Source organism: Bubalus kerabau, chromosome X, assembly GCF_029407905.1.
Source record: "Bubalus kerabau isolate K-KA32 ecotype Philippines breed swamp buffalo chromosome X, PCC_UOA_SB_1v2, whole genome shotgun sequence".
Taxonomy (NCBI): Eukaryota; Metazoa; Chordata; class Mammalia; order Artiodactyla; family Bovidae; genus Bubalus; species Bubalus kerabau.
The window spans coordinates 154,993,861-155,015,723 of NC_073647.1; the positions used below are offsets into that span (position 1 = coordinate 154,993,861).

General features: G+C 43.7%; 1 protein-coding gene across 12 annotated transcripts in view; it reads left to right on the forward strand.

Annotated features, from left to right (window-relative positions):
- Window positions 1-21,863, forward strand: part of NHS (NHS actin remodeling regulator) — a 505,180-nt gene that overhangs the window by 64,094 nt on the left and 419,223 nt on the right. For 10 of the 12 annotated variants that reach the window (XM_055564127.1, XM_055564142.1, XM_055564128.1 and 7 more), the window contains 2 exons: window positions 3,794-3,985; window positions 4,285-4,376. In XM_055564127.1, the coding sequence (XP_055420102.1) occupies window positions 4,352-4,376 (25 nt within the window). In that variant the 5' untranslated portion in view covers window positions 3,794-3,985; window positions 4,285-4,351. The remainder of the gene's footprint in view (window positions 1-3,793; window positions 3,986-4,284; window positions 4,377-21,863) is intronic. The other 2 variants (XM_055564129.1, XM_055564140.1) reach the window with 1 other exon arrangement.

A 21,863-nucleotide genomic window follows, 5' to 3' on the forward strand; every position in this document is an offset into this window, starting at 1 on the left:
TAAGCAGGGTGACAATATACAGCCTTGACGTACTCCTCTTCCTATTTAGAACCAGTCTGTTGTTCCATGTCCAGTTCTAACTGTTGCTTCCTGACCTGCACACAGATTTCTCAAGAGGTAGGTCAAAAGTTGGCTTAAAGCTCAACATTCAGAAAACGAAGATCATGGCATCCGGTCCCATCACTTCATGGGAAATAGATGGGGAAACAGTGTCAGACTTTATTTTTTTGGGCTCCAAAATCACTGCAGATGGTGATTGCAGCCATGAAATTAAAAGATGCTTACTCCTTGGAAGGAAAGTTATGACCAACCTAGATAGCATATTCAAAAGCAGAGACATTACTTTGTCAACAAAGATCCATCTAGTCAAGTCTATGGTTTTTCCTGTGGTCATGTATGGATGTGAGAGTTGGACTGTGAAGAAAGCTGAGCACCAAAGAATTGATGCTTTTGAACTGTGGTGTTGGACAAGACTCTTGAGAGTCCCTTGGACTGCAAGGAGGTCCAACCAGTCCATTCTGAAGGAGATCAGCCGTGGGATTTCTTTGGAAGGAATGATGCTAAAGCTGAAACTCCAGTACTTTGGCCACCACATGCGAAGAGTTGACTCATTGGAAAAGACTCTGATGCTGGGAGGGATTGGGGGCAGGAGGAGAAGGGGATGACAGAGGATGAGATGGCTGGATGGCATCACTGACTCGATGGACGTGAGTCTGGGTGAACTCCGGGAGTTGGTGATGGACAGGGAGGCCTGGAGTGCTGTGATTCATGGAGTTGCAAAGAGTCAGACACGACTGAGTGACTGAACTGGACTGAACTGAACTGAACATTAGCAGTGGCTCTTAAGTTGTGTGTGTGTGTGTGTGTGTGTGTGTGTAGGTAGGAGGGCAATTATAAATTCCTCTCAAAATCTAATGAAAGCTTAGTTATCTTTTCAGAGAAATTCACATTTACACATAGAATGTTGCTTCTAATTTCATGGGATTCACGGATTCCCTGAAGCCAAATTCCAATTTAAGGAATCACTCATCACAGGGAGAATATATACTTTTATAATAAAATTCCTCTGAACCCAAAAGGATTTGCCATGGGCTTGCTTCTTTAAAGGAAGTCTTATTGTTGAAAGTGATTCATAAGCTATCATGACCTCAGGTTTGTCCAGAACACTTCCATCTAATTTAGTTTGCTTGCTCTTCAACACAGAAAAAATTCAGTTTCCACATGACTTTTTAGGAGTTGTATTAATTAAAGGCCAGATGGGCTCATTTAGATGTGCTCCTGTGTCTCTTCAGGCTCATTCTTACAGACATTACATGCATAATGACACTATGTTAGAGAATGTGGCCAAGCCCAGTGAAATATATGGGCCATTAAGAACATTTGTGAATTAAAATCATTCTCTCATAAGTACTTTTTTAACCAAGTTCTAAAGCATAAAGACTTTATCATATCATATTGGACTTAATCTGATAGGTTGGCTCTAGGGTTGGTGGAAACAGTGGCTCAACAACACAGTGACGCTAGTTCATTTCTTTCATATTCTGTTGTATTTTCTTCATGGTTCCAAGAGGATTATGGCAATTCTGGATGTTTTGTGCAGGTAACCATGTCCAGAAGCAGAAAAAAGATCCCTTTTCATAAGCAAGGCCTACATTGCCCTGGGCATTCCCAGGTCTCCTTGGCCAGCGTTGCTTACCCAGGCAAGGTCTAAATCAGTCACTTGCAAGGGAAAGGCTAGCCCCTGATTGGCTTAGACCCCAAAGTACTTCTCCTTTGATCTTGACCTCTCTGAAGAATATGCCTTTTTCTGAAAGTTAAAAAAAAAAATCAGGAAGTTCCTGATAAGAAGAAGGGGATGGAATAGCCTTTGGCTGAGCAATCCACAGTGTCTGCCTCAGTGCTCTTTTCTTTAATATTCATTTTGCATGGTAACCTGCCCTTTCATGGAGCAAGAGAGCGAGAGATGGTTTTGCTAATGTGAGTCATAGGAGAAGAGACTTCTGAAATAGCACAGAGACTGACTCCTGAACAATTGGAAGCTGATGGTCGCCAGAGAGTGGGGACTGCAACATGAGGGAACTGAGGAAGAGATGTTGGGTGAGAGAGGAGAGGAGAGAGGACAGAAGTGTGGAAAAGAGATGAAGAGTGATGCACCAGTATATAAAATAGATACAAGGACCTGTATAGTACAGGGAGCTCCACTTAATATCCTGTAATGGCCTATATGGGAAAAGAGCCTGAAAAGAAGTGGATGTATGTTTATGTATGACTGAGTCACTTGGCAGTACACTTGACACTAACACGCTCAATGGACATGGGTTTGGGTGGACTCCGGGAGTTGGTGATGGACAGGGAGGCCTGGCGTGCTGCGGTTCATGGGGTCGCAAAGAGTCGGACATGACTGAGCGAGTGAACTGGACTGAACTGACACTAACACAACACTGTACATCAGCTATGTGTGTCTGCTCAGTAAGTCAAGTCTGACTCTTTGCAACTCCCTGGGCTATAGCCACCAGGCTCCTCTGTCCATGGGATTTCCCAGGCACGAATATTTAAAAGAATAATGCGTCGGGATTACAGCAGAACATGATGATAGAGAAGAATGGCAAGTGCCTCACACATTGTATTCGGCAGAATGGTGGAAGAGTCTTTGATGGGGGATGGATTGGCCTGGCAGCAAGAGAGTGGGGTTGATATACCGAGTGGCACAGGCTGGCAGCTGAGAGTGGATGCTGTTAACACCTTGCTCATGGTTCAGGGTGCTGTCGGGGCACTCCAGCCCGCTTCCACCTGCCAGCATCCACATCTCCAGGCTGGAGGGGCTTATTCCTGCCCCCTCCAGCCCCCACAGCTGTGCACCCAGGGAGTGGTTCTCAATGAATGACTCGCAGGAACTGGTCCACAAATATAGCAGTTCCCTCACTCTTTGGGGTGATTCTGAGCTGAGGGCCTCATACTCAAACTGTTTCTGCAGAATGAGGTTCCCACTGCCCACAGTGGCAGCCAGCTTAGCAATGCACCCTGCCGCAGCTGCCCTCCCTTCCCGGCTTTAGTCCTCCTGCTTCCCCGCCCTTTTTATCTGTGCCTCCTGAATAAACTAGTGGCACCTGAAGCCTGGGATCCTGGTCTGCTTTATGCACATTATTTTGTTCAGTAACTAGCAATCCTATGGGCAGTATGTAGTATCAGCTCCCACTGACGAATACTCAAGCCAGTCAAGTGACCTTCTCAAGTTCCTTCAGCTGGTCAATGGCAGAGCTCAGAGTGAAATCTGGGTCTGTCTGGTGAAAGCTCTTTCCTTGATAACTATTTGTATCTTGGTACTGTTGAAGAAAATGCAAAGATGGGAGGGCCTGGATAAAACCAAGAACTGTGGGGCTGTGGCACCCCCTGTCCACAACCTGCCCTAGGTGGCCACTAGTTGCTTTGGGATTTCCAGCTCTTAGGCCTTGCCAGGCTAAAGCTCAAACAGCTCATGCAGTGTCCCTGTTCATGAGCATGATGACATGAAGCATTTCAAAGGCTATAATCATCCACAGTGATCGGCAGGGAGGGTGGTCCATAGAAGATGTGGACCCTGGCTTCAAATTACAGTCTAACCCAGAACTGATAGGAGAACTCGAGCTCTGCCAACTGTTGCCTGGCAGTGCTGACTACATGGAAGAACTTGATGCGTGATACGCTTTATATGTGGTTGAGCTATCGAGACAGTATAGATGGACAGGTTAAAAGATGGACTTTGGAGTGTGACATGCCTGGACCAGAATCTTACTCTACCACATTCTGTTTCCAGCATTCTGGCAGCTTCCCACCTCAAGAGCCCGAATCTTCATTTCTTTGCTGTGAGCAGTCTCTGACACCACTGAGGTCTGTTCAGCCACAAGTAGGTACAACCCAGAGCTGTGGATGAGTTAACATTCCTGAGGACCCCTCAACCAAGGAGAAATGGGAGTCAGTATAACTGCTGCCACCTCTCTATCCTCAGGTGGGATGATTCTAACGTGTGTTTCACGTGGTTTATCAAAGGATCCCCATCAGAGTTGAGGTTCAGTTGCCTAGACCTGTAACCCATTCATTAATGAGCTCTTTAATTGTTTTTTGTCCTTTCCCTGTATCACTATCACCACATTCCTTAATTTTCTTAAGCCTATGAAATTAGGAAAACATCTCCATCGTGGGGTTGTTATGAGTATTAAATGAGCTCCTCTATATAGAGTGGTCTCTACATAATACACGTTCAGTAGGATCATGGCGGTGGTTAAATTATTCATCCCTTCTTTTCAGCCTGTAGGCTCCATCGCTGCAGTTCTGGTTCCTCCACTAGGTGGCAGAATATCAACAGTCATCATCCATGGAAGGCATGCCTCTTAGAAAGAGTAAGTAAAATAAGTAAAGAAGAGACCCCAAGGGACGATGGTCAGTGTGACTTGAGAAGGGCAAGCCTATGATTAAAACCCAATCTAAAGAAAGAAAGCAGTGCCCTGAAATTCCAGCCTCAGTCAGATTGGTGTCTGATTCAAGGCTTTGAAAGGTAGAGATTGTTGGATGAATTCCCAAAGCAACATGGGGAACCTGTATGAGAGAAGCAGGTAGAGTCTGTTTGCAAGAAATTACTGGGTGCTACTTTCCCAGGCCTGGGGTAATCCTAAGTCATGGGAGATGACTAGGAGGTGGAGAGATGGCAAGGATCCAGGGAAAAAAACCAAACAATCACCTGAACAAAGTAGATCTTGATAAGATCCTCCAGTCAGCTTGAGACAGAATCTTTCAGGATTATTTGGAATTCTTTTTGTTAAGATGTTCACAGAATTGGACAAACCATACCAGCTGGGAGTTCATCAACTCTGGTTTGTTAATGGGGAGAATGGGGCATTTATCTGCTGGCTTCAGTCCCTCACTGGTTGTGGGTTTACCCTGTGGCATCAACTCCACTAGACTTGCAAGGAGTTAAGATGCCGGCAGTTGAAGCTGCTTGCCTGTTGGAAACTGTCTGCCATATCTGCTGATGAGTTGGAAACTGTCTGCCATATCTGCTGATGAATTCAGGCGGGCAAATGAGATACGGCATGAGGTCATCCACAGTGACTTGTTAAAATGCAGATTCTGATTCTGTAGGTCTTGGGTGGAGGCTGAGATTCTGTAATCTTAACAAGCTCCCAGATGATGTTGATGCTGCCGATCCATAGATCACATTTTGAGAAGCAAAGGCTATGTTGTTCTTTAAACCAGTCCTGCCATTTCTTTTATCCTCCCACACCATATTGGAGGCACCAGGATCCCTGAGCCTTGCTCTTCACATCTCTGGACCTCAGTGTCTTCATCTTTGAAACGGAGCTCTTGGATGGGATGAGTTTAACTAGGGTGGTGGACGTGAGGAGGATCGGAGGGAGGAGTTTTGAAATAGCCTTTCAGTGTTTAGAAAACATTAAGATTGTGGTGCGTGGTTTTTTTTTTTTTTTTTTTAATAAAACTACCCAAAAAGCAAAGTAGGAACAAATCTGAGCTGGGTAAGATCCACAGAAGCCAGCCAGCTCCATGTTCCTAAAGTATTCATATCTTCTGGGAATGGGGGATAGTGTTGTAGTTTCCTGAAGGGTAGCCTAGAGTTTTGTTTTTATATAAAAAGGGGGTATTGGTTCTGAAAGGCTGACTGGATTTGATAATCTGTGAGACCTCATCCAGGTCTAATATCTTTCAGCTGAATTTTACATTAATCACTTCTGTTATACTATCAAATTGCTGATTTGTGTCTTTCTTCCCTACTGATCTGGAAGCTTCTCTAACCAGGGACTCATTTCCATCTGTCTCACCCATTCTAGTACCTGACACCCAGCTAATGCTTAGTAAATCATTGAATGTATGGGTGAATCTGTAGATTCCTTCCAGGTCTAAAAAAATTGTGACAGCATGAGGTTCAACTGCACACTGGCTTTTTGAAAGGGCTTTTTATTTTTTTTAAATCATTTATTTATTTTAATTTGGCTGCACTGGGTCTTAGTTGCTGCATGTGGGATCCAGCTCCTTGTCCAGGGATCAAACCCAGGCCCCCTGCATTGGGAGCACAGAGTCTTAGCCACTGGACCACCAGGGAAGTCCCTGAAAGGGCTTTTTAAAGAAATATTTTTGTACCTATATAGATGGGGAAAAAATGGAAACAGTGACAGACTTTATCTTCTTGGGCTCCAGAATCACTTCAGATGGTGACTGCAACCATGAAATTAAAAGACGCTTGCTCCTTGGAAGAAAAGATATGACAAACCTAGACAGCATATTAAAAAGCAGAGACATTACTTTGCTGACAAAGGTCCGTATAGTCAAAGCTATGGTTTTTCCAGTGGTCATGTATGGATGTGAGAGTTGGACTGTAAAGAAAGCTGAGTGTCGAAGAATTGATGCTTTTGAAGTGTGGTGTTGGAGAAGACTCTTGAGAGTCCCTTGGACTGCAAGGAGATCCAACCAGTCCATCCTAAAGGAAATCAGTCCTGAATATTCATTGGAAGGACTGATGCTGAAGCTGAAACTCCAATACTTTGGCCACCTGATGCAAAGAACTGACTCATTTGAAAAGAGCCTGATGCTGGGAAAGATTGAAGGTGGGAGGAGAAGGGGACAACAGAGGATGAGATGGTTTGATGGCATCACCGACTCGATGGACATGAGTTTGAGCAAGCTGCAGCCCATGGGGTCACAAAGAGTCAGACACGACAGAGCGACTGAACTGAACTGATGGTACTGTCTCCTTTGAAGCTTTATGTAACAGAATTCTAGCCACATACAACCCCTTGTCCAGTATTTAATAACCCTGTTAATTAATGTGAGCTCCTCCAGAGCAGATACATTTCGTGACAACCCAGTGATGATTCTTTGACTGGAGAATTGTTGGAAAATGATTCTTTGGAGGAAGAAACATCTGCCCTGGTTTGCTGTGGAAGAGGATTCTGTGCAGTACATTTGGATGGGCTCTGCCTGATTGAGCTTGCCAGGGAGGGGGCGGAGGCACCACTAATTACATATCTTGCATTATGAGTTGGAAATAGATACACAGAGCAAATGTTCTGGCCCACAAAGCCTCAAAAAGTGATGAAAGCAACATAGACTTCAAGTTCATTTTCAAAATTCCCAGCATTGTAGAGCAGAAGCAGACATACAGTTTTTTCTCTTTTTCACGTGGCACTTAAGACACAGAAGAGTGAACCTACAGAGGATCTGGAGATCTACTTGTAAATTCAGAAAAGAAAAAAGCCCACAGTGGCAAAAGGATATAGAAAGTGACAATGTTAACATGATTTTCACTGGAGGTATTAATTAGTAACTCCCTCAGGCCCTTGATATCCTTGAAATGGGTCAGCACCCTTGCTTGACTTAGACAAATTTGATTGCACTTAGAAATTGCTCTTCTCTAGGTGGGTCTTAGTTATTTAAAGCTCACAGAGACCTTCCTACAAGGGAGGGGAGTAGTACAAGCAGCGAGCAGAATGAGGAGCCCTGCCCCTAGGTTCAGATGAGGAAATCTAGTATTTTCAGGACTGGGAGGCCATCCTAGTAGCAGCCCATTAAGATAAAATCTGGTAGTGTTTGGGCAGCAGCAAGTTTAAGAAAAACCATCGGTGGGATTCAAGTGCCCAGTGGCTAAATATCTGGGGCAGAAATTGTTGGGTTCCTTTTCCCAGCCTCCTTTGCAGTTAGGTGTGGCCATGGGACTGAGTCCTAGCTAACAGAATGTGAGATGCTCTGTTTCCTGGCCTATAAATGCTGCCCACATGCAATCCTTTAAGTTCTGTCCCTTTCTAGCTTGATACTGATAGAAAGGGTGACTTTTGGACAGTAGAGTATGGCAGAGCCACAAGTTGGAAGGAGCATGGGTCACCAGTACTTGGAGGGGAGAGCTACCTGTCAGTTAGGACTTTGTGTTAGTGAGAGATAAACCTTTATTGTATATAAAGGCATTGAGATATGGGGGTTTATCTGTTCTTTAGTTTGATACCTAGTCTTTGTCTTTATTAATAAAGGGATTGTAGGGAAAACAAAGGAGGATGTTGCTTTGCTGTTCTTTCCTGGAAAGTGAAGTTGCTCAGTCATGTCCGACTCTTTGTGACCCCATTGACTATAGCCTACCAGGCTCCTCCGCCCATGGGATTTTCCAGGCAAGAATACTGGAATGGGGTGCCATTTCCTTCTCCAGGAGATCTTCCCGACCCAGGGATTGAACCTAGGTCTCCCACATTGTAGGCAGATGCTTTACCGTCTGAGCCACCAGGGAAATCATGACCTTGTAAGAGGGATTTTTGTCAAACTGGAACATGTACATAAACGAGAAAGAAGAGTGACAAGCACTGCCCCAAAGTGGAATGGCCTTTCTTACCAAGTAAAGCTTTGTCCATCTTTAGTGGATATTGTTGAGTTACCACTAAGTATCCATTTGCCCTGCTTCCCCAGTTCTTGGACTACAGAACCCCAATTTTGTTCAAGTATCATCTCCATGTGATTATGGACAAGGAACACTATCCCCATCTCCAGGGACAGATCCCGATTAGTCACAGTCGTTTGGTATCTGGCATTCTCTTAGTAGTTCTTACTGGTCCAGAAGTTGATATACCATAAGCTTGCCCAGCCAGACCTAAAGGAAGGTCTGTATCTCATGGTCGGGGAAGAGATTTTCCCTGTCTACTGCTGGACATGCATTGGAACTCATTAGCCTGGGTTGTGAATAATCCTGGGAAAGTTGACTACCAAACCAGGGATGTGTGTATTGGACAGTTACATGCCTGGAGAATACACTTCTGTTGTGTTAAGCCATTAAACTTTGAGGCTTGTCATAGCAGTTAGTATTGCCCAACTAATGTATCCCCATTGGGCATAGTTTTAGTAGGAGGGCAGTAGCTATCTAAGCCTCCTGCTGATGGTCTGATTATAGAAGGCAAAGGGGACAGCTCCTCCTTCTGTCTTACCCCTGGTTCTCTAAGGTTTAAATAGATGGTTAGACACTTGCTCCTGGGACGTTGTTGTTCTTCTCTTGTTAAGTCGTGTCAGACTCCTTGGGACCCCATGGAATACAGCATGCCAGGATTCCCTGTCCTTCACTATCTCCCAGACGGAGTTTGCTCAAACTCATGTCCATTGAGTTGGTGATGCAATCTAACCATCTCATCCTCTGTCACCCCCTTCTCTTGCCCTCAATCTTTCCCAGCGTCAGGATCTTTTCCAGTGAGTTGGCTCTTTGCATCAGGTGGCCAAAGTATTGGAGCTTTTGCTTCAGCCTCAGACCTGAGATACTGAATCCTAAACAAGGGCACAAAGATGTAGGAAAACTTCAGGATCAGGTACATAGCAGAGGCAGCAGAAACAAAGAAAGTACTGTGCTGCTTGCACTTGGGCTTCAGCTATAGTTTCTGTTACTTCAGCAGCAGCCTTGGAGCCTGCTGGTTGTTCCAAGCCTTCTCCTCCAGCTTCTCATTGATTCTCTTTGCCCTTGATAGCCTGCTAATTAATTCCTTCCTTTTGCTTAAGATAATCTGAGTTTTTTTTTCTTGCATGCAGTCACATGGAAGATTGTAATTTTTTTTCCTGAAAGAGGCCTGTCTCAAACTTATGCATTTTATTTAGTTTTGCCTTTAATAAATGAAGTATTTCTCTTAAAAATTCTGTATTTATCTCGACATTTGCCTCTGCTTTACTATCTTAGATTCATGATCTAACAGCCATTGATGCTGGCATCCCTCAGTTTCCTCCTTGTGTTGACTTCCTGCCCAGATAATCAAATAGTATTTACTTATTTTATCCTTTTGTTGATGGTTTGGTCCCTGTCCTAGCTTTCACAATTATTTTCCTCTTGTCTCACTAACAGATTGTCCTTACCTTTGCATTTATGTGGCATTTCTACTCGTTAATAATTTCTGGCATTAAACTGTGCCATCCAGTTAGCATTCTGTAATGTTTTTTGATGAGTGGCATAGTTGGTGGAGAAAGCACTGGATTTCTAGTCCCAGACATTTGCTTCTGTTTCTTATAAGATATGTGACCTTGGGTGAATCTTTGAACTTGTCTCTCCCTGAGACTTGTTTTGCTCAGTAATGAGAATGGGTGAATACATGAAAATCTCAGGGTCAGTTACAATGACAACAGTTAATTACAGGCTAAGTGACTAGAGAAATACAGTTGGAGGGCAGGTAGGAAAGTCTGAAGTTAGGAGATCCACAGCCTCTTCTGGGAAGCCAGGCTGTGCAGGCCGCAAGGCAGTGAGGGGCTCTTGGTTAGTGCCCGTAGGCCACCAGCAGCTGATGGGAACCACCCAACTCCTTTTTCTTTTTCAGCCAGTTTTATACTTTTGGTTTGTTTTCAAATACAGTCGTTGAAGAGAATCCAAACAGGATAGTGGCCCAGCTTAAAAACATTTTATCCAGTCCTCCCTCATCATGAAAACAGATTTGACACCCGTCAGTGATCATTTATACAATGCAATGTAATTTCTCCATGAGCAGCTCTTCTACACCTCTGATCAGCTGTTTATATTTGTGACTGACCTGCATTAGGAACGTCACTCCATCTCCCAAGGACTATACCAGGGACCAGACTTGGGGACTTCCAACAGTGGGCCTCAGTTTGCTCATCTGTAAAATGGGGTGGCTCATCTGATGCACCCAGAGTTGCTCTCCAGTCCCAGCCCACTATGATGCTAGAAGGTAGTCTTGTGACCCCCTCCCTCGAGTGTCTACTGAGATCTCTGATAGAGTTAGCTTTCTTTCTCAAAAGCCAAAGAACACATCTGTCTGGAGTTTTTTTCTTTTTGAGAACCTCCTCCTCCATGGAGGTGGAGCTTGTTGTCATGGTAACTTGCAGCCAAAGGCTCTGAGGTCGACACTGAATCCAGCCAAATGGACTCACACCCGTGGCTTGGAAAGGTCAGAACAAAGTATTTCTCCAAACCTGATGATTCATTAATAGGAAACAAAGTATTTAGCTGCTCTGATAACTCTTTCACAAATTTTTTCCTTTTTTTCTTAGAGGTCACTTGACAGAATAAAAGAGGACTGAGGCTAGTTTGGTTTAATTTGCTTATCTTTTAAAATATTCTTGCAGAGAGATGCGTTTATCTTATGCCATTTTTGACTTGGAAAAGATTCTCTTCTAAAACATATTGAATGCTTGAACTTGAGCCAAAGAAAGAAAAAGACAGGGAGCACAAAGTTAGATGATCATATTCAGATAATAATAATCAAATCTTATTTGATAACACTGAAATCAATATTCTGTGCAATATTGTCTCCTCATGCACCTACACACACACACACACTCTTATCTGCCTTCCCATATAATGGGATGAAACTTGAAGAACAGAGTAACATCTCCTACTGAGTTTGAAAAGTGCTGGACTAAGTCTGCCTTCTTGATCACTGCACAGAAGTCCAAGGCCAAGTAGAGAAGCAGTTGGTTCAGGATGATGTGGTAACAGAGGGGAAGTGGAGGGTTATTGGAGTGCCCGAGCCAGACAAATTCATTTCACATGGAGCCTCTAAACAATGAGGCTGAGAATGTAGGCATATCAGCCCTTTAGGTGCCACCAGGAAAGATTAAGAGCAGCCTGAGCTCCCAAGATGCAGGCAAGCTCTTCATCCGATGCTTGGAATAAAAGGCATGTTGCCAACTGGGACAAAGTGAGAAGGATCCACGCACACAAGAGATGGTGGCTGGGTTGTCAGGCTGTATTTGCATCTGCCTGAGCTGTTCTGAAAAGATCCTCCATTTCTGAATTGCTGAGACCCCCACAGACAATAGAGGGATGGAGTAGCGACGCACCCTGTGCTAAGCAACAGATTGGCGATGTGGGTGTGGAGCCTTTCATCTCAGTTCTGTTCCCAGTAACTACCCCTGAGCCCAACCCTAATGGCCTTGGCTTCCTTGGCTCCTGGCGTGGGAGGATGAAGAGCCTGGGCCATCCCATCAAAGATGGTCCGAGACAGTAAATCACCACTGCAGCCCCCCTGCTCCATGCCTCCTCTGGGTGTCTCCCTGGCCATCTCTCTTGGGCTCTCAGTGCCTGTCTTCCACTCTTGCCTCCCAAGAGCTGACTCTTCACCCTCTCTCAAACCAGAGCAGGCCTCTCAAAATCAAGTGAAACTGAGTTACCCTTCTTGTCAAAACCCTCTGATGGCTTCCCATTAGTTTTATTCTGACCTACCAGGCCCTGTACAGTCTGCCCTCGACTCCTGTCACCTCTCCAGCCCCCTCTCCTGTGATCTCTCCAGCCCCCTCTCCTGTGGCTTTCCCTCTGGGACTTTGTTCTAGAGACATTGGCCTCCTTGAACTTGCTTTTTCTGTTTCCACCTCTGAGCTTCCATTGCAGTTGCTGGTCCTTCTGCCTGGAACCATATTTCAGTAGTTCCCAGCATTATTTGTTGCTTCACCTCATTCAGATCTTTTCTCAGATGCCGTCCCCCAGCGAGGGCTCCCCTTATCACCTTATTTGAAATTGTGACTCCTCTGGGCTGTCAGCTCTTACCAGAATTAGGAAGCACCCCTAAACTCAGTGGCTTACAGCAAGCACTTATTTCCATACTCCTGGGTTGGACTGAGCCTTGGTTGCTCTAGGATGGGCTTGTCAACTCTGCTGTCGGGGAGAGGGTGGGGTCAGGTCTGCTGTTTGTGTGCATGTGTTGAGGCCCAGAAGGAAGTGGCAGTGGTTTCCCAAGGGCATGCTCTCCTCCTGATCTGTCGCCAGAGTCCAAGAGCCAATGCATGATCTTAGCTTGTTTCACACTCCAGGAATATTCTATTGGTCAGAGGAAATCACATGACCAAGTCCATCATTAAGGAGTTAGGGAAGTAGACTCTGCCCACAGTGGGAGTGGGAAGAGAGAGAGAATTTGCTGAACAATCATCCAGACTTTCACACTCTCTCTCTCTCTCTCTCTCACACACACACCCCCCAGCCCTGCTTGCCCTCCTCACCCTCCAGTCTTGTGCTTTTTCTCTTGAGGACTTATTGTCACCCTACACATGACATTTTATTTATCTTTTTAGTTTAGTCTTGTTGGCTGAAATACAGACTCTTTGAGAGCACAGAGTCTCATTGGTTTTGTTTACTGCTGTATCACCAGTGCCTTGAACAGAGCCCAGAACAGAGTAGATGCTGAATGAATACTTTTTGAACCACAGAATAAGTCCACTGATTATTGGCAAGACTCAGTAAGGAAGTTCAGAAATGAATTCTAGGATCATGCAGCCTTTGGAACAGAGACATAATCTCTGCAAGAGACTAGCCTTGTCCCTATATTTTCCCACGTCACCATGCTGCCATTGTTGAGTGACTGCCTTCACTACCACTGCCATCATCACTGTTACCATTACCATCCTAGACTCCATCAGCATCACCACCATCGTCATCAGCGCTGCTATCATCTGTACTGTTAAATACCATTACTGTCACTGCTCTTGCCACATCAGCATCACCAGTGTCTCGACCACATTGTCACTGTCACTCTTCCAGCATCATCTCCTCTACTCTATCATCATTGTCACTACTATCGCCACCCCCGTTTCCACCACCATCCCATGCCTACCACCATCACCCTCATCACTCTCACCTCCAGCATCAGCGTCACTGTCGCTGCCACCATTCTCTCCATTAGATGAGGATGATTGGCGGGGATACTCATTGCACAGGGGTTGCAATAAACCAACTTGCACTACAGGAAGCAGAAGGAACAGTCACTTTGTCCTGGTGGGCTAGCTGCCATGACAAAACCTCCATCTGAGAAAAGTATCCCAGTTCAGAGTCCCAGAGTAAATTGAAAGCAGTAGTAAGGTCAGTGTTTATGGTGGCTTCAAAAGGGCTACCCACTCTTTTGGATCTTCAGAGAAGATCAAACCTCAAATCTTACCTCCTAAAAAGTCCTGAAATGGTCTCTAGCTCGTCTTCTTTTCTTCTTAGAGGGAAAAAAGGTTTGTTTACTAAGTCATTTCTTTCACCACTTACTTATAAGCCCATTGCTTCTTGTTGCATAATAATACACCCCCTGACTTCTTGATTACTTGTTTCTATCCTGAAACCAAATATGTTTTTTTCTGAATTGCTGTTGCTTCTCTAGATCTTTGTAAATATTGCCTGATAAAAATGTTTGGGTGCCATAAGGTGCCCAGATGCCAGGGGTAAGATTAAAGTCCATCAAATCTCCACTCCAGATTGATTCTCCCTGCTTATGGAGCAAGATAGGACAGTCTCTTCCACCTCTACTTGTTTTTTTTTTTTTTTTTTTTTTTAATTCCTCTTTTAGGCCAGATTTCACCTTCATTTTTACCTGGTCTGTGACTCTAAAATGATTTGCTAAAGCCTCCACTTTATTTATTTTTGCTGAAGGCATTGAATGCATTGATTTAAAACATGGAAATATTCAAGATATTCTACAAAATGATATTCTTCCTCAAATAATGTACCATGGGTTGGGGAAGGGTCTGTTGAAGACGGTATAAGGAAGGAGAATTTTGTTTAATTCTTGAAAGCAGTTTTTCTTTGAAAGGGAGAAATTGCCACTGTTTGGCTTTAGTCCCAAACCTGCTATTATGATGAAACACCAAGAGTACAGTTTATGATATCCTGATGTCAAAGCATCTGATTTTGATTCTATCAAATACAAAGAAAAAATTGTATTGCTTGAGAAGGGGATGGTTTAAAAAGGAATGGTAGTGTCTCCTGAGAAGGCTTTCTTTTTTTGTGGGCATGAGAGAATGTTCCACAGACAGAGGGGGAAATAGATGAAAAGGCCTACATGACTAACAAAGAGACATTTGCACAGTGATACCCAGCCGTTTGCATGACTGGTGTTGGGTGTTTACTGCTGCATCTGAGGTGACAAGCTGGCGGACACGTCGGTAGAAGTGAAGGGACTTAGCTGCCCTAGCTATGAACTGAAAGCCAGTCAGGTCACACCTGTGCCTGATAGTTCCCATCGTCTTAGTCCTCTCAATGATTCTCATCTCTGGTGGGCTCGGGGCTAGACTAGCCGAGCTCTGCCCAGGGGCAGTGGGGGCCATCTCCTTCACAGGAATCGCAAAGCCATCCCCAGCTGAGAGGAGCGCCAAGTGGTGGAAAACCCGAGCAGCAGCTGGTCTGTGCCAGGGGCGCCTCTGCCGAGCTGAGGGTTTTGCTGTATGAGGCTGGGATTAGAGCTTGGGGTGTCTCAGCTGTGAAAAGATATTGGAAGCAGGCGCTTCCTGTAGAGGGATTTAGTTTTAACTACACGGTGTTCAGTTTACAGTTACTTTGGCCCAGAAGAATTTTCATCTATTTGGATTGTGATCCTAACAGGGTGTCTGAGTAGGGATGTGAAGACGTTTCTAGATGAGCGGGCAGGAGTGGCACTGGGGAACAGAGGGATCTTGTGAGTGAGATGGTGGCCCCGTCTCCTTATGCTCTGGTGTCTTTAGTGAAGACTCAGCTCGGATGTACATCTGGTCTCCAACGGGCATCCATGTTGTATGGCTTGGGTCTGAGAAGCACACGTCTCTTAGCGGTTGGAAAGCATTGCCTGGCCTGCTCCCCAGGAAGCAGACTCTGATGGAGAGATCAGTCTGCTGAGCATATTAGGGGTGCTCTTAGGATTAACACCTGGGAGAGAAGAGAGAGCAGTGGAATGAGGCCAGGGAGAATTTGAGCTTCAGTGCTGTGGCCACATAGGCCTCTGTTGATGCTGGAGCAGGGAGGACCTTTGCAGAGTTGTCTGGGGGTGAGGACAAGGGCCCAAGTCTTCACCTCTCTACATGGACCCTCAGGAAGGGGTACAGCGTTGCTGAGACGGCTCTCTTTCATTAAGTGGGGAATGTTGGGTGCCCAACACTCCAGTCAGGGAGCTGGGGGTGGAATGAGCACTCCAGTCCTGAAGGGAGGACTGGAGAGGCACACTGTGGCCTCTACTGCATTGATCTAGAACAAAGGCAAAGGATTTTCTCTAGAGGGAAGCCAGCGACAGGTGGACATGCTAATTTGAGTGTTCACTGAGGTCTAGTCACTGTGGATATGCAAATGAATAAGACAAGATTCTTGCCTTTGAGAGACCCATGGTATGGTGGAAAGACAGATGGATCAGAAATTAATCAGCACTCGACATGATGATAGAGGCATCGAACAGGTAAAATGGGGTGCAGAGGAGGCTGTCAGCTTAATGAATATGTGATCATCTAAGTTTTGTGCAGTATTATCCTACTGAGCACACAGGACCAGATAAAGACATTATAATTTAGAAAACAACCATTTCCTGAAGTTTCCTTTGTCCCATTAATTATGGAGGAGAGATTTTCTCCTACTGAGTGGTAAGGCAGTTGTTGATAATGTCAGAGAAGCCAAATTATTTCCAGAAACATTTAGACTTCCTTTTGGATAAATAAATGTTTGTTGACTGAAGTCTTTAAGAAAGGAAGGAAAAAGGGAGATGGATGACAACAAGAGGAGGAATAAAAATAGAACATGTCATAGCCACTGTATGGAAATGGGACTAAAACTCACATTTTCTCTCTTTTGTTCAGCATTCATTTCCCCCCTTTTCCAACACTGAATATAATTTTCCCCCACAATAGGTTTCCTTACATTAACTGATACTCTTTTTTGCTGGAGTACCTTCTGTATGCTTGGTTAGACAAAGCCTCCTGATGATCATGGACTTGATCCCCTCTGAGAGTCACCAGCCTTCCTCTGTTTTCTGGCTGCAAAGTGGCATTCTTGTTGAGATGGGCTACTGGACCCACTGCAGAGCAAGATGAAAAAGGGCAAACAGATCAGCACAAACAGATTAACAAGACTCAGGTGGAAATTCAAAATATTTATCAGTTGTGCAGCACCGCAGCCAGCCATTCAGGCTGAGAACAACCAGTCCAGCCAAAGCTATTGCAAACAGGCTGAATACTAGCCTGTTCAGAATTACTTAGAAATTGCAAATGCTTATCTTTTAAGATTAATTTCTGTTTATAAACAATATCGCTGTCATTGTTCCCATCTAACTACTTGTTCTTATAATTTACTGAGCCACCGAATTATAGCGCTGACCAAAAATTTATTAAGAGTGAATCCCTAGAGCAAGGATTAAAGTGTTTCAGCTGTGGACAAGAGGTCTGGCTGCTGCTGCTGCTGCTAAGTCGCTTCAGTCATGTCCGACTCTGTGCGACCCCATAGACAGCTGCCCACCAGGCTCCCCCGTCCCTGGGATTCTCCAGGCAAGAACACTGTAGTGGGTTGCTATTTCCTTCTCCAATGCATGAAAATGAAAAGTGAAAGTGAAGTCGCTCAGTCATGTCCGACTCTTTGTGACCCCATGGAGTGGGGCCTACCAGGCTCCTCCGTCCATGGGATTTTCCAGGCAAGAGTACTGGAGTGGGGTGCCATTGCCTTCTCTGAAGAGGTCTGGAGAAGATGCCAAAATTACTGATGGGACTTCCAGTGAGCCTTTAATAGCTGCAAATCTGAAGCCCGTGTTTCTTTATTTGTCTCTATAAAATGAAACTAACAATGTTTCTTGATTATATCTTACATTCATCAAAATGATACTCCTGCTGCTGCTGCTAAGTCGCTTCAGTCGTGTCCGACTCTGTGTGACCCCATAGACAGCAGCCCACCAGGCTCCACCGTCCCTGGGATTCTCCAGGCAAGAACACTGGAGTGGGTTGCCATTTCCTTCTCCAATGCATGAAAGTGAAAAGTGAAAGTGAAGTCTCTCTGTCATGGCTGACTCTTAGCGACCCCATGGACTGCAGCCCACCAGGCTCCTCCATCCATGGGATTTTCCAGGCAAGAGTACTCCTATGGACTTGCAAATAAGCTTGTTTTTATTCTTTGAAAAATGTTATAAATTTAAAGAAATAGAGACAAACTTGAGGATAATGTAACAAATACCTGTGGTCTCATCTTCCGGAATTACACATCCTAACATTTAGTAATTTTTCCTTCAGATTTTAAGTAAAGTTGGTTTTCTCCTGCTGATTCCATGCTTTTCCCTCCCTCTGCAGTGGCAGCCAACACTGATTTCTTTAGTCTCCTTCAGGCCCAGTGGTTCTTAACCTGGGATACACAGTCAGGATCACCTGAGAATCTTTTAGAAATCCCTTGTGCCTGGATCTTAGACAGGACAGAGAAAATCAAAAAGAGGGGAGGGAAAGAAGGGAAGAACTCAAGCATCAGTTTTTTTCCAAGTCAGAGTGATTTTTATTTGCTACTTCAGTATGATTTTCCAGACTCCTAAGCATGTTTTTGTGTGTATTTTGAAACCCCTGTTTAGTGTAGATGTGAATAGGTCTTAGTTTTCTTTCTTGAAACTAGGGAGTGCTAGGTGGCCACAGAAAGGACTGTAGCTTACCTTCTTCTAAGATAGCCTGCATCAGTAGCTTTTAAAGCTCTTGAGTTGATTCCACTGTGCAGCCAGCACTGAGAACCAAACCACTGTCAAGCTCATGTTCGTATGCTTTTTGGTACATATGTATCCATCTATGAATAATGCTTTTCATTGTTTAGTCACTTCAGTTGTGTCCAATTCTTTGCAACCCCACAGACTGTGGCCTGCCAGGCTTCTCTGTGCATGGAATTCTTCAGGCAAGAATACTGGAGTGGGTTGCCGTGCCCTCTTCCAGGGGATCTCCCCAACCCCCCATGGATTGAACCTGCGTCTGTTATGTCTCCTGAGTTGGCAGGTGGGCTCTTTACCACTGGCACCACCTGGGAAGTGTGTGTGTATTTTAGAAGAATATGTAAACAAACTCATAGTGTAACATACTGAACTCTTTTAATTCAACATTGGCTCTTTTAACAATTTCATTGATATCATTTTAGATTTACAGAGAAATTGCAAAAATGGTGTGATAATATTGATTAATAAAATGCTATTAATTAGTCCATAGGATTTATTTAGATTTTGCCAGTTTTCCTACTGATGTCTTCTTCTGGTCTGGGATCCAGTCCAAGGTCCTGCATTACGTTTGGTTGTCTTGTCTCTTTAGTCTCCTGCAGTTTGTGACAGTTCCTCAGTTTTTACTTGTCTTTCATAACTTTTGTACTTTTGAAGAGTTCTAGTCAATTATTTTGTACAGTGCCCTTCAATTTGTATTTGTCTAATATTTTTTCACTTTTTTTAAAATTGAGGTTTGCATTTTAGGCAAGAATTCAACAGAAATGATGTGTCTGTTGTCTCAGGGATTCATGATGTCAGGGTCTTATTACTAGTGATGTTAACCTTGATCACTTAGTTAAGGTGGGATCTACAGGGTCCTCCAATATAAAGTTACTATTTTAACCCTTGTAGTTAAAAAGTGTCTTGTGAGGAAAGACATTGAGATGATGTAAATATCTTCTCCTGATAACTTGTACACACTAATTTTATCATCCATATTAGTCTGCTAGGACTACCATAACAAGATACCATAGACTGAGTATGGTATCTGTTGAGTATGGTATCTGGTATAAATTCTGTTGGCTTAAACAACAGAAATTTACTTTCTCATAGTCCTTGAGGCTGGAAGTTCAAGATCAAGGTGTTGGCAAGATTGGTTTGTCTTGGGCCTCTCTCTTTGGCTCGTAGATGGCTGCCTTCTCGCTGTGTCCTCACATGGCCTTTTCTCTGTGTATGTGCATCCCCCATGCCTCTTTTTCTCCTTGTAAGGATATCAGTCTTACTGGAATAGGTTGCCATTCTTATGACTTCATTTACCCTCAATTACCTCCTTAAAGGCCCTGTCTCCAAATACAGACACATCCGAGTCAGGGCTTCAGCATATGAATTTTGAGGGAACGCAGTCCATAATAGCACCCACCAATGATTCTTACCTGGAACAAGAATAACTGTGGTCTTTCCCAAGTAGTGTTTCTCAGCTTCCAACATTTCTTCTACATTTATTGATTGGAGTTCTACTGCAAGGAGGAGCTGATATTTTACTTATTTATATATTTACTTATAAATATATAAAAAAATCAGTATAGATATTTTTCCTGTGGGTTATAATCTATTGCTGTGGTTATTTCATTGGTCAGATTGTCCCAGATTTGACCCTTGGAAGCTCCTTTGAGTTGGTCCCATGTCCTTTCAGCACGCCTCATCATTTTCTGAGCACTTCCTTACTTTCTGGCACCATAAGATATGCCAGGTTTAACTTATATTTTCCCTATTCTAGCTCTGAAATAACCATTTTTCTAGGGAACTCTAGTTCTTTTTATTGAAGAATGGTATTTAGAAACCAAGATGTTGGGATAGGTATGCTTCTTGCTACTGGAGTGTCATTACTTCCCCATGCTCTCAGTAATGGGAGGAGAGAACATATGCATGTATGCTCACACCTGTAACACATACCTGTATTTATTTCTCTTCATCTCATTATGCACATGTGTTTGAAAAGCCATGTGTTCCTATTGATATTTCCTCCAGTCCATCATTATAGAGTTCATCCTAGCTTTCCTCTTTTTCTTGTTTGTAATTCCTTTCCCCAACCATGAGAAATCTGTTTCTCACTATCCATGATAAATTTATGTACTTGCTTAGTCCTAATACACACATAAAGTAGTTTTGGAAGTGCTAAACTAAACCTCCATGAAAAACAATTTACTAACTAGAGAATAATATGCAGTTCTTTATGTCTTTTACCGTAAGGTATATAATCAAACTTCTGTTTAAAATTTTACTTAGGTTAGTTATTTTCCCTTCAGTGTGGTTATATTGTTCACTTGTAACAACTTACAATTATTTGTTGCCAATTGCATACCATCTTGAGCTCTTTTCACATCCTGGTTTTAATCATTTTTTATGGTAATCAAAACATTAACAAAGTTCTAAAAGCCAGAACTAAACAAAGATGTCTACTCTTAAAAATGTCACTTCCCTCTCATCTCTACCACCCTGTTCCCAGTCCCCCATCTTCCCCACTCTGTTCCCTCTTATCCCCTATAGTTACCCAGTATCCTCAGTTTCTAGTTTATCTTTTCTCCATTTCTTCTGCACAGTTCAACAGATACAGGTGTATTTTCTTTAAAAAAAATTATCCCATGTTTTCTAGTTTGAGTTTTTAATTAATTATTCTTTGACCATGCAGCATGAGGGCTCCTAGTTCCCTGACTAGGGACCAAACCCACACCCCCTGCATTGGAAGCACGAAGTCCCAACCACTGGCCCACCAAGGAAGTCCCCATGTGTATCTTCTTCTTCCTCTTCTTTCTCACACAGAGGGGAGCTTACTATGGGTACTATTTTGTACTGTGCTTTTTTCATTTCACTTACCGTTACGTCTTGCAATTCATTCCAAATCAGTTCATAGATATCGTTCTCATTATTTTTTTTTTTTGCATCTGCATATAGTGCTCCATTGTGTCAGTGCCTCATTTATTTAACCACTCTCCCATGCATCAACATTAAGGTAGTTTCCAATATTTTGTAATTACAAATAATCTTATACATATGTATTCTTGTATTTTGGGATGTTTTTCACAGAAGAGAGATTTCTGGATCAAAAGCAAACTTGCATATGTAATTCTGCACATATTGCTAAACTTTTCTACCAGTTTGCATTCCCACCAATAATGTAGGAGAATGCCACTTTTCTCACAGCCTTGTCAACATAATAAACTTTTACCAATCTGATCGTTTAGAGAGCATTTCTTAATATTGCTGTATTTTGTGTTTCTCTAATTATGAATGCAGAGAAGGCAATGGCACCCCACTCCAGTACTCTTGCCTGGAAAATCCCATGGATGGAGAAGCCTGGTAGGCTGCAGTCCATGGGGTTGCTGAGGGTTGGACACGACTGAGCAACTTCACTTTCACTTTTCACTTTCATGCATTGGAGAAGGAAATGGCAACCCACTCCAGTGTTCTTGCCTGGAGAATCCCAGGGACGGGGGAGCCTGG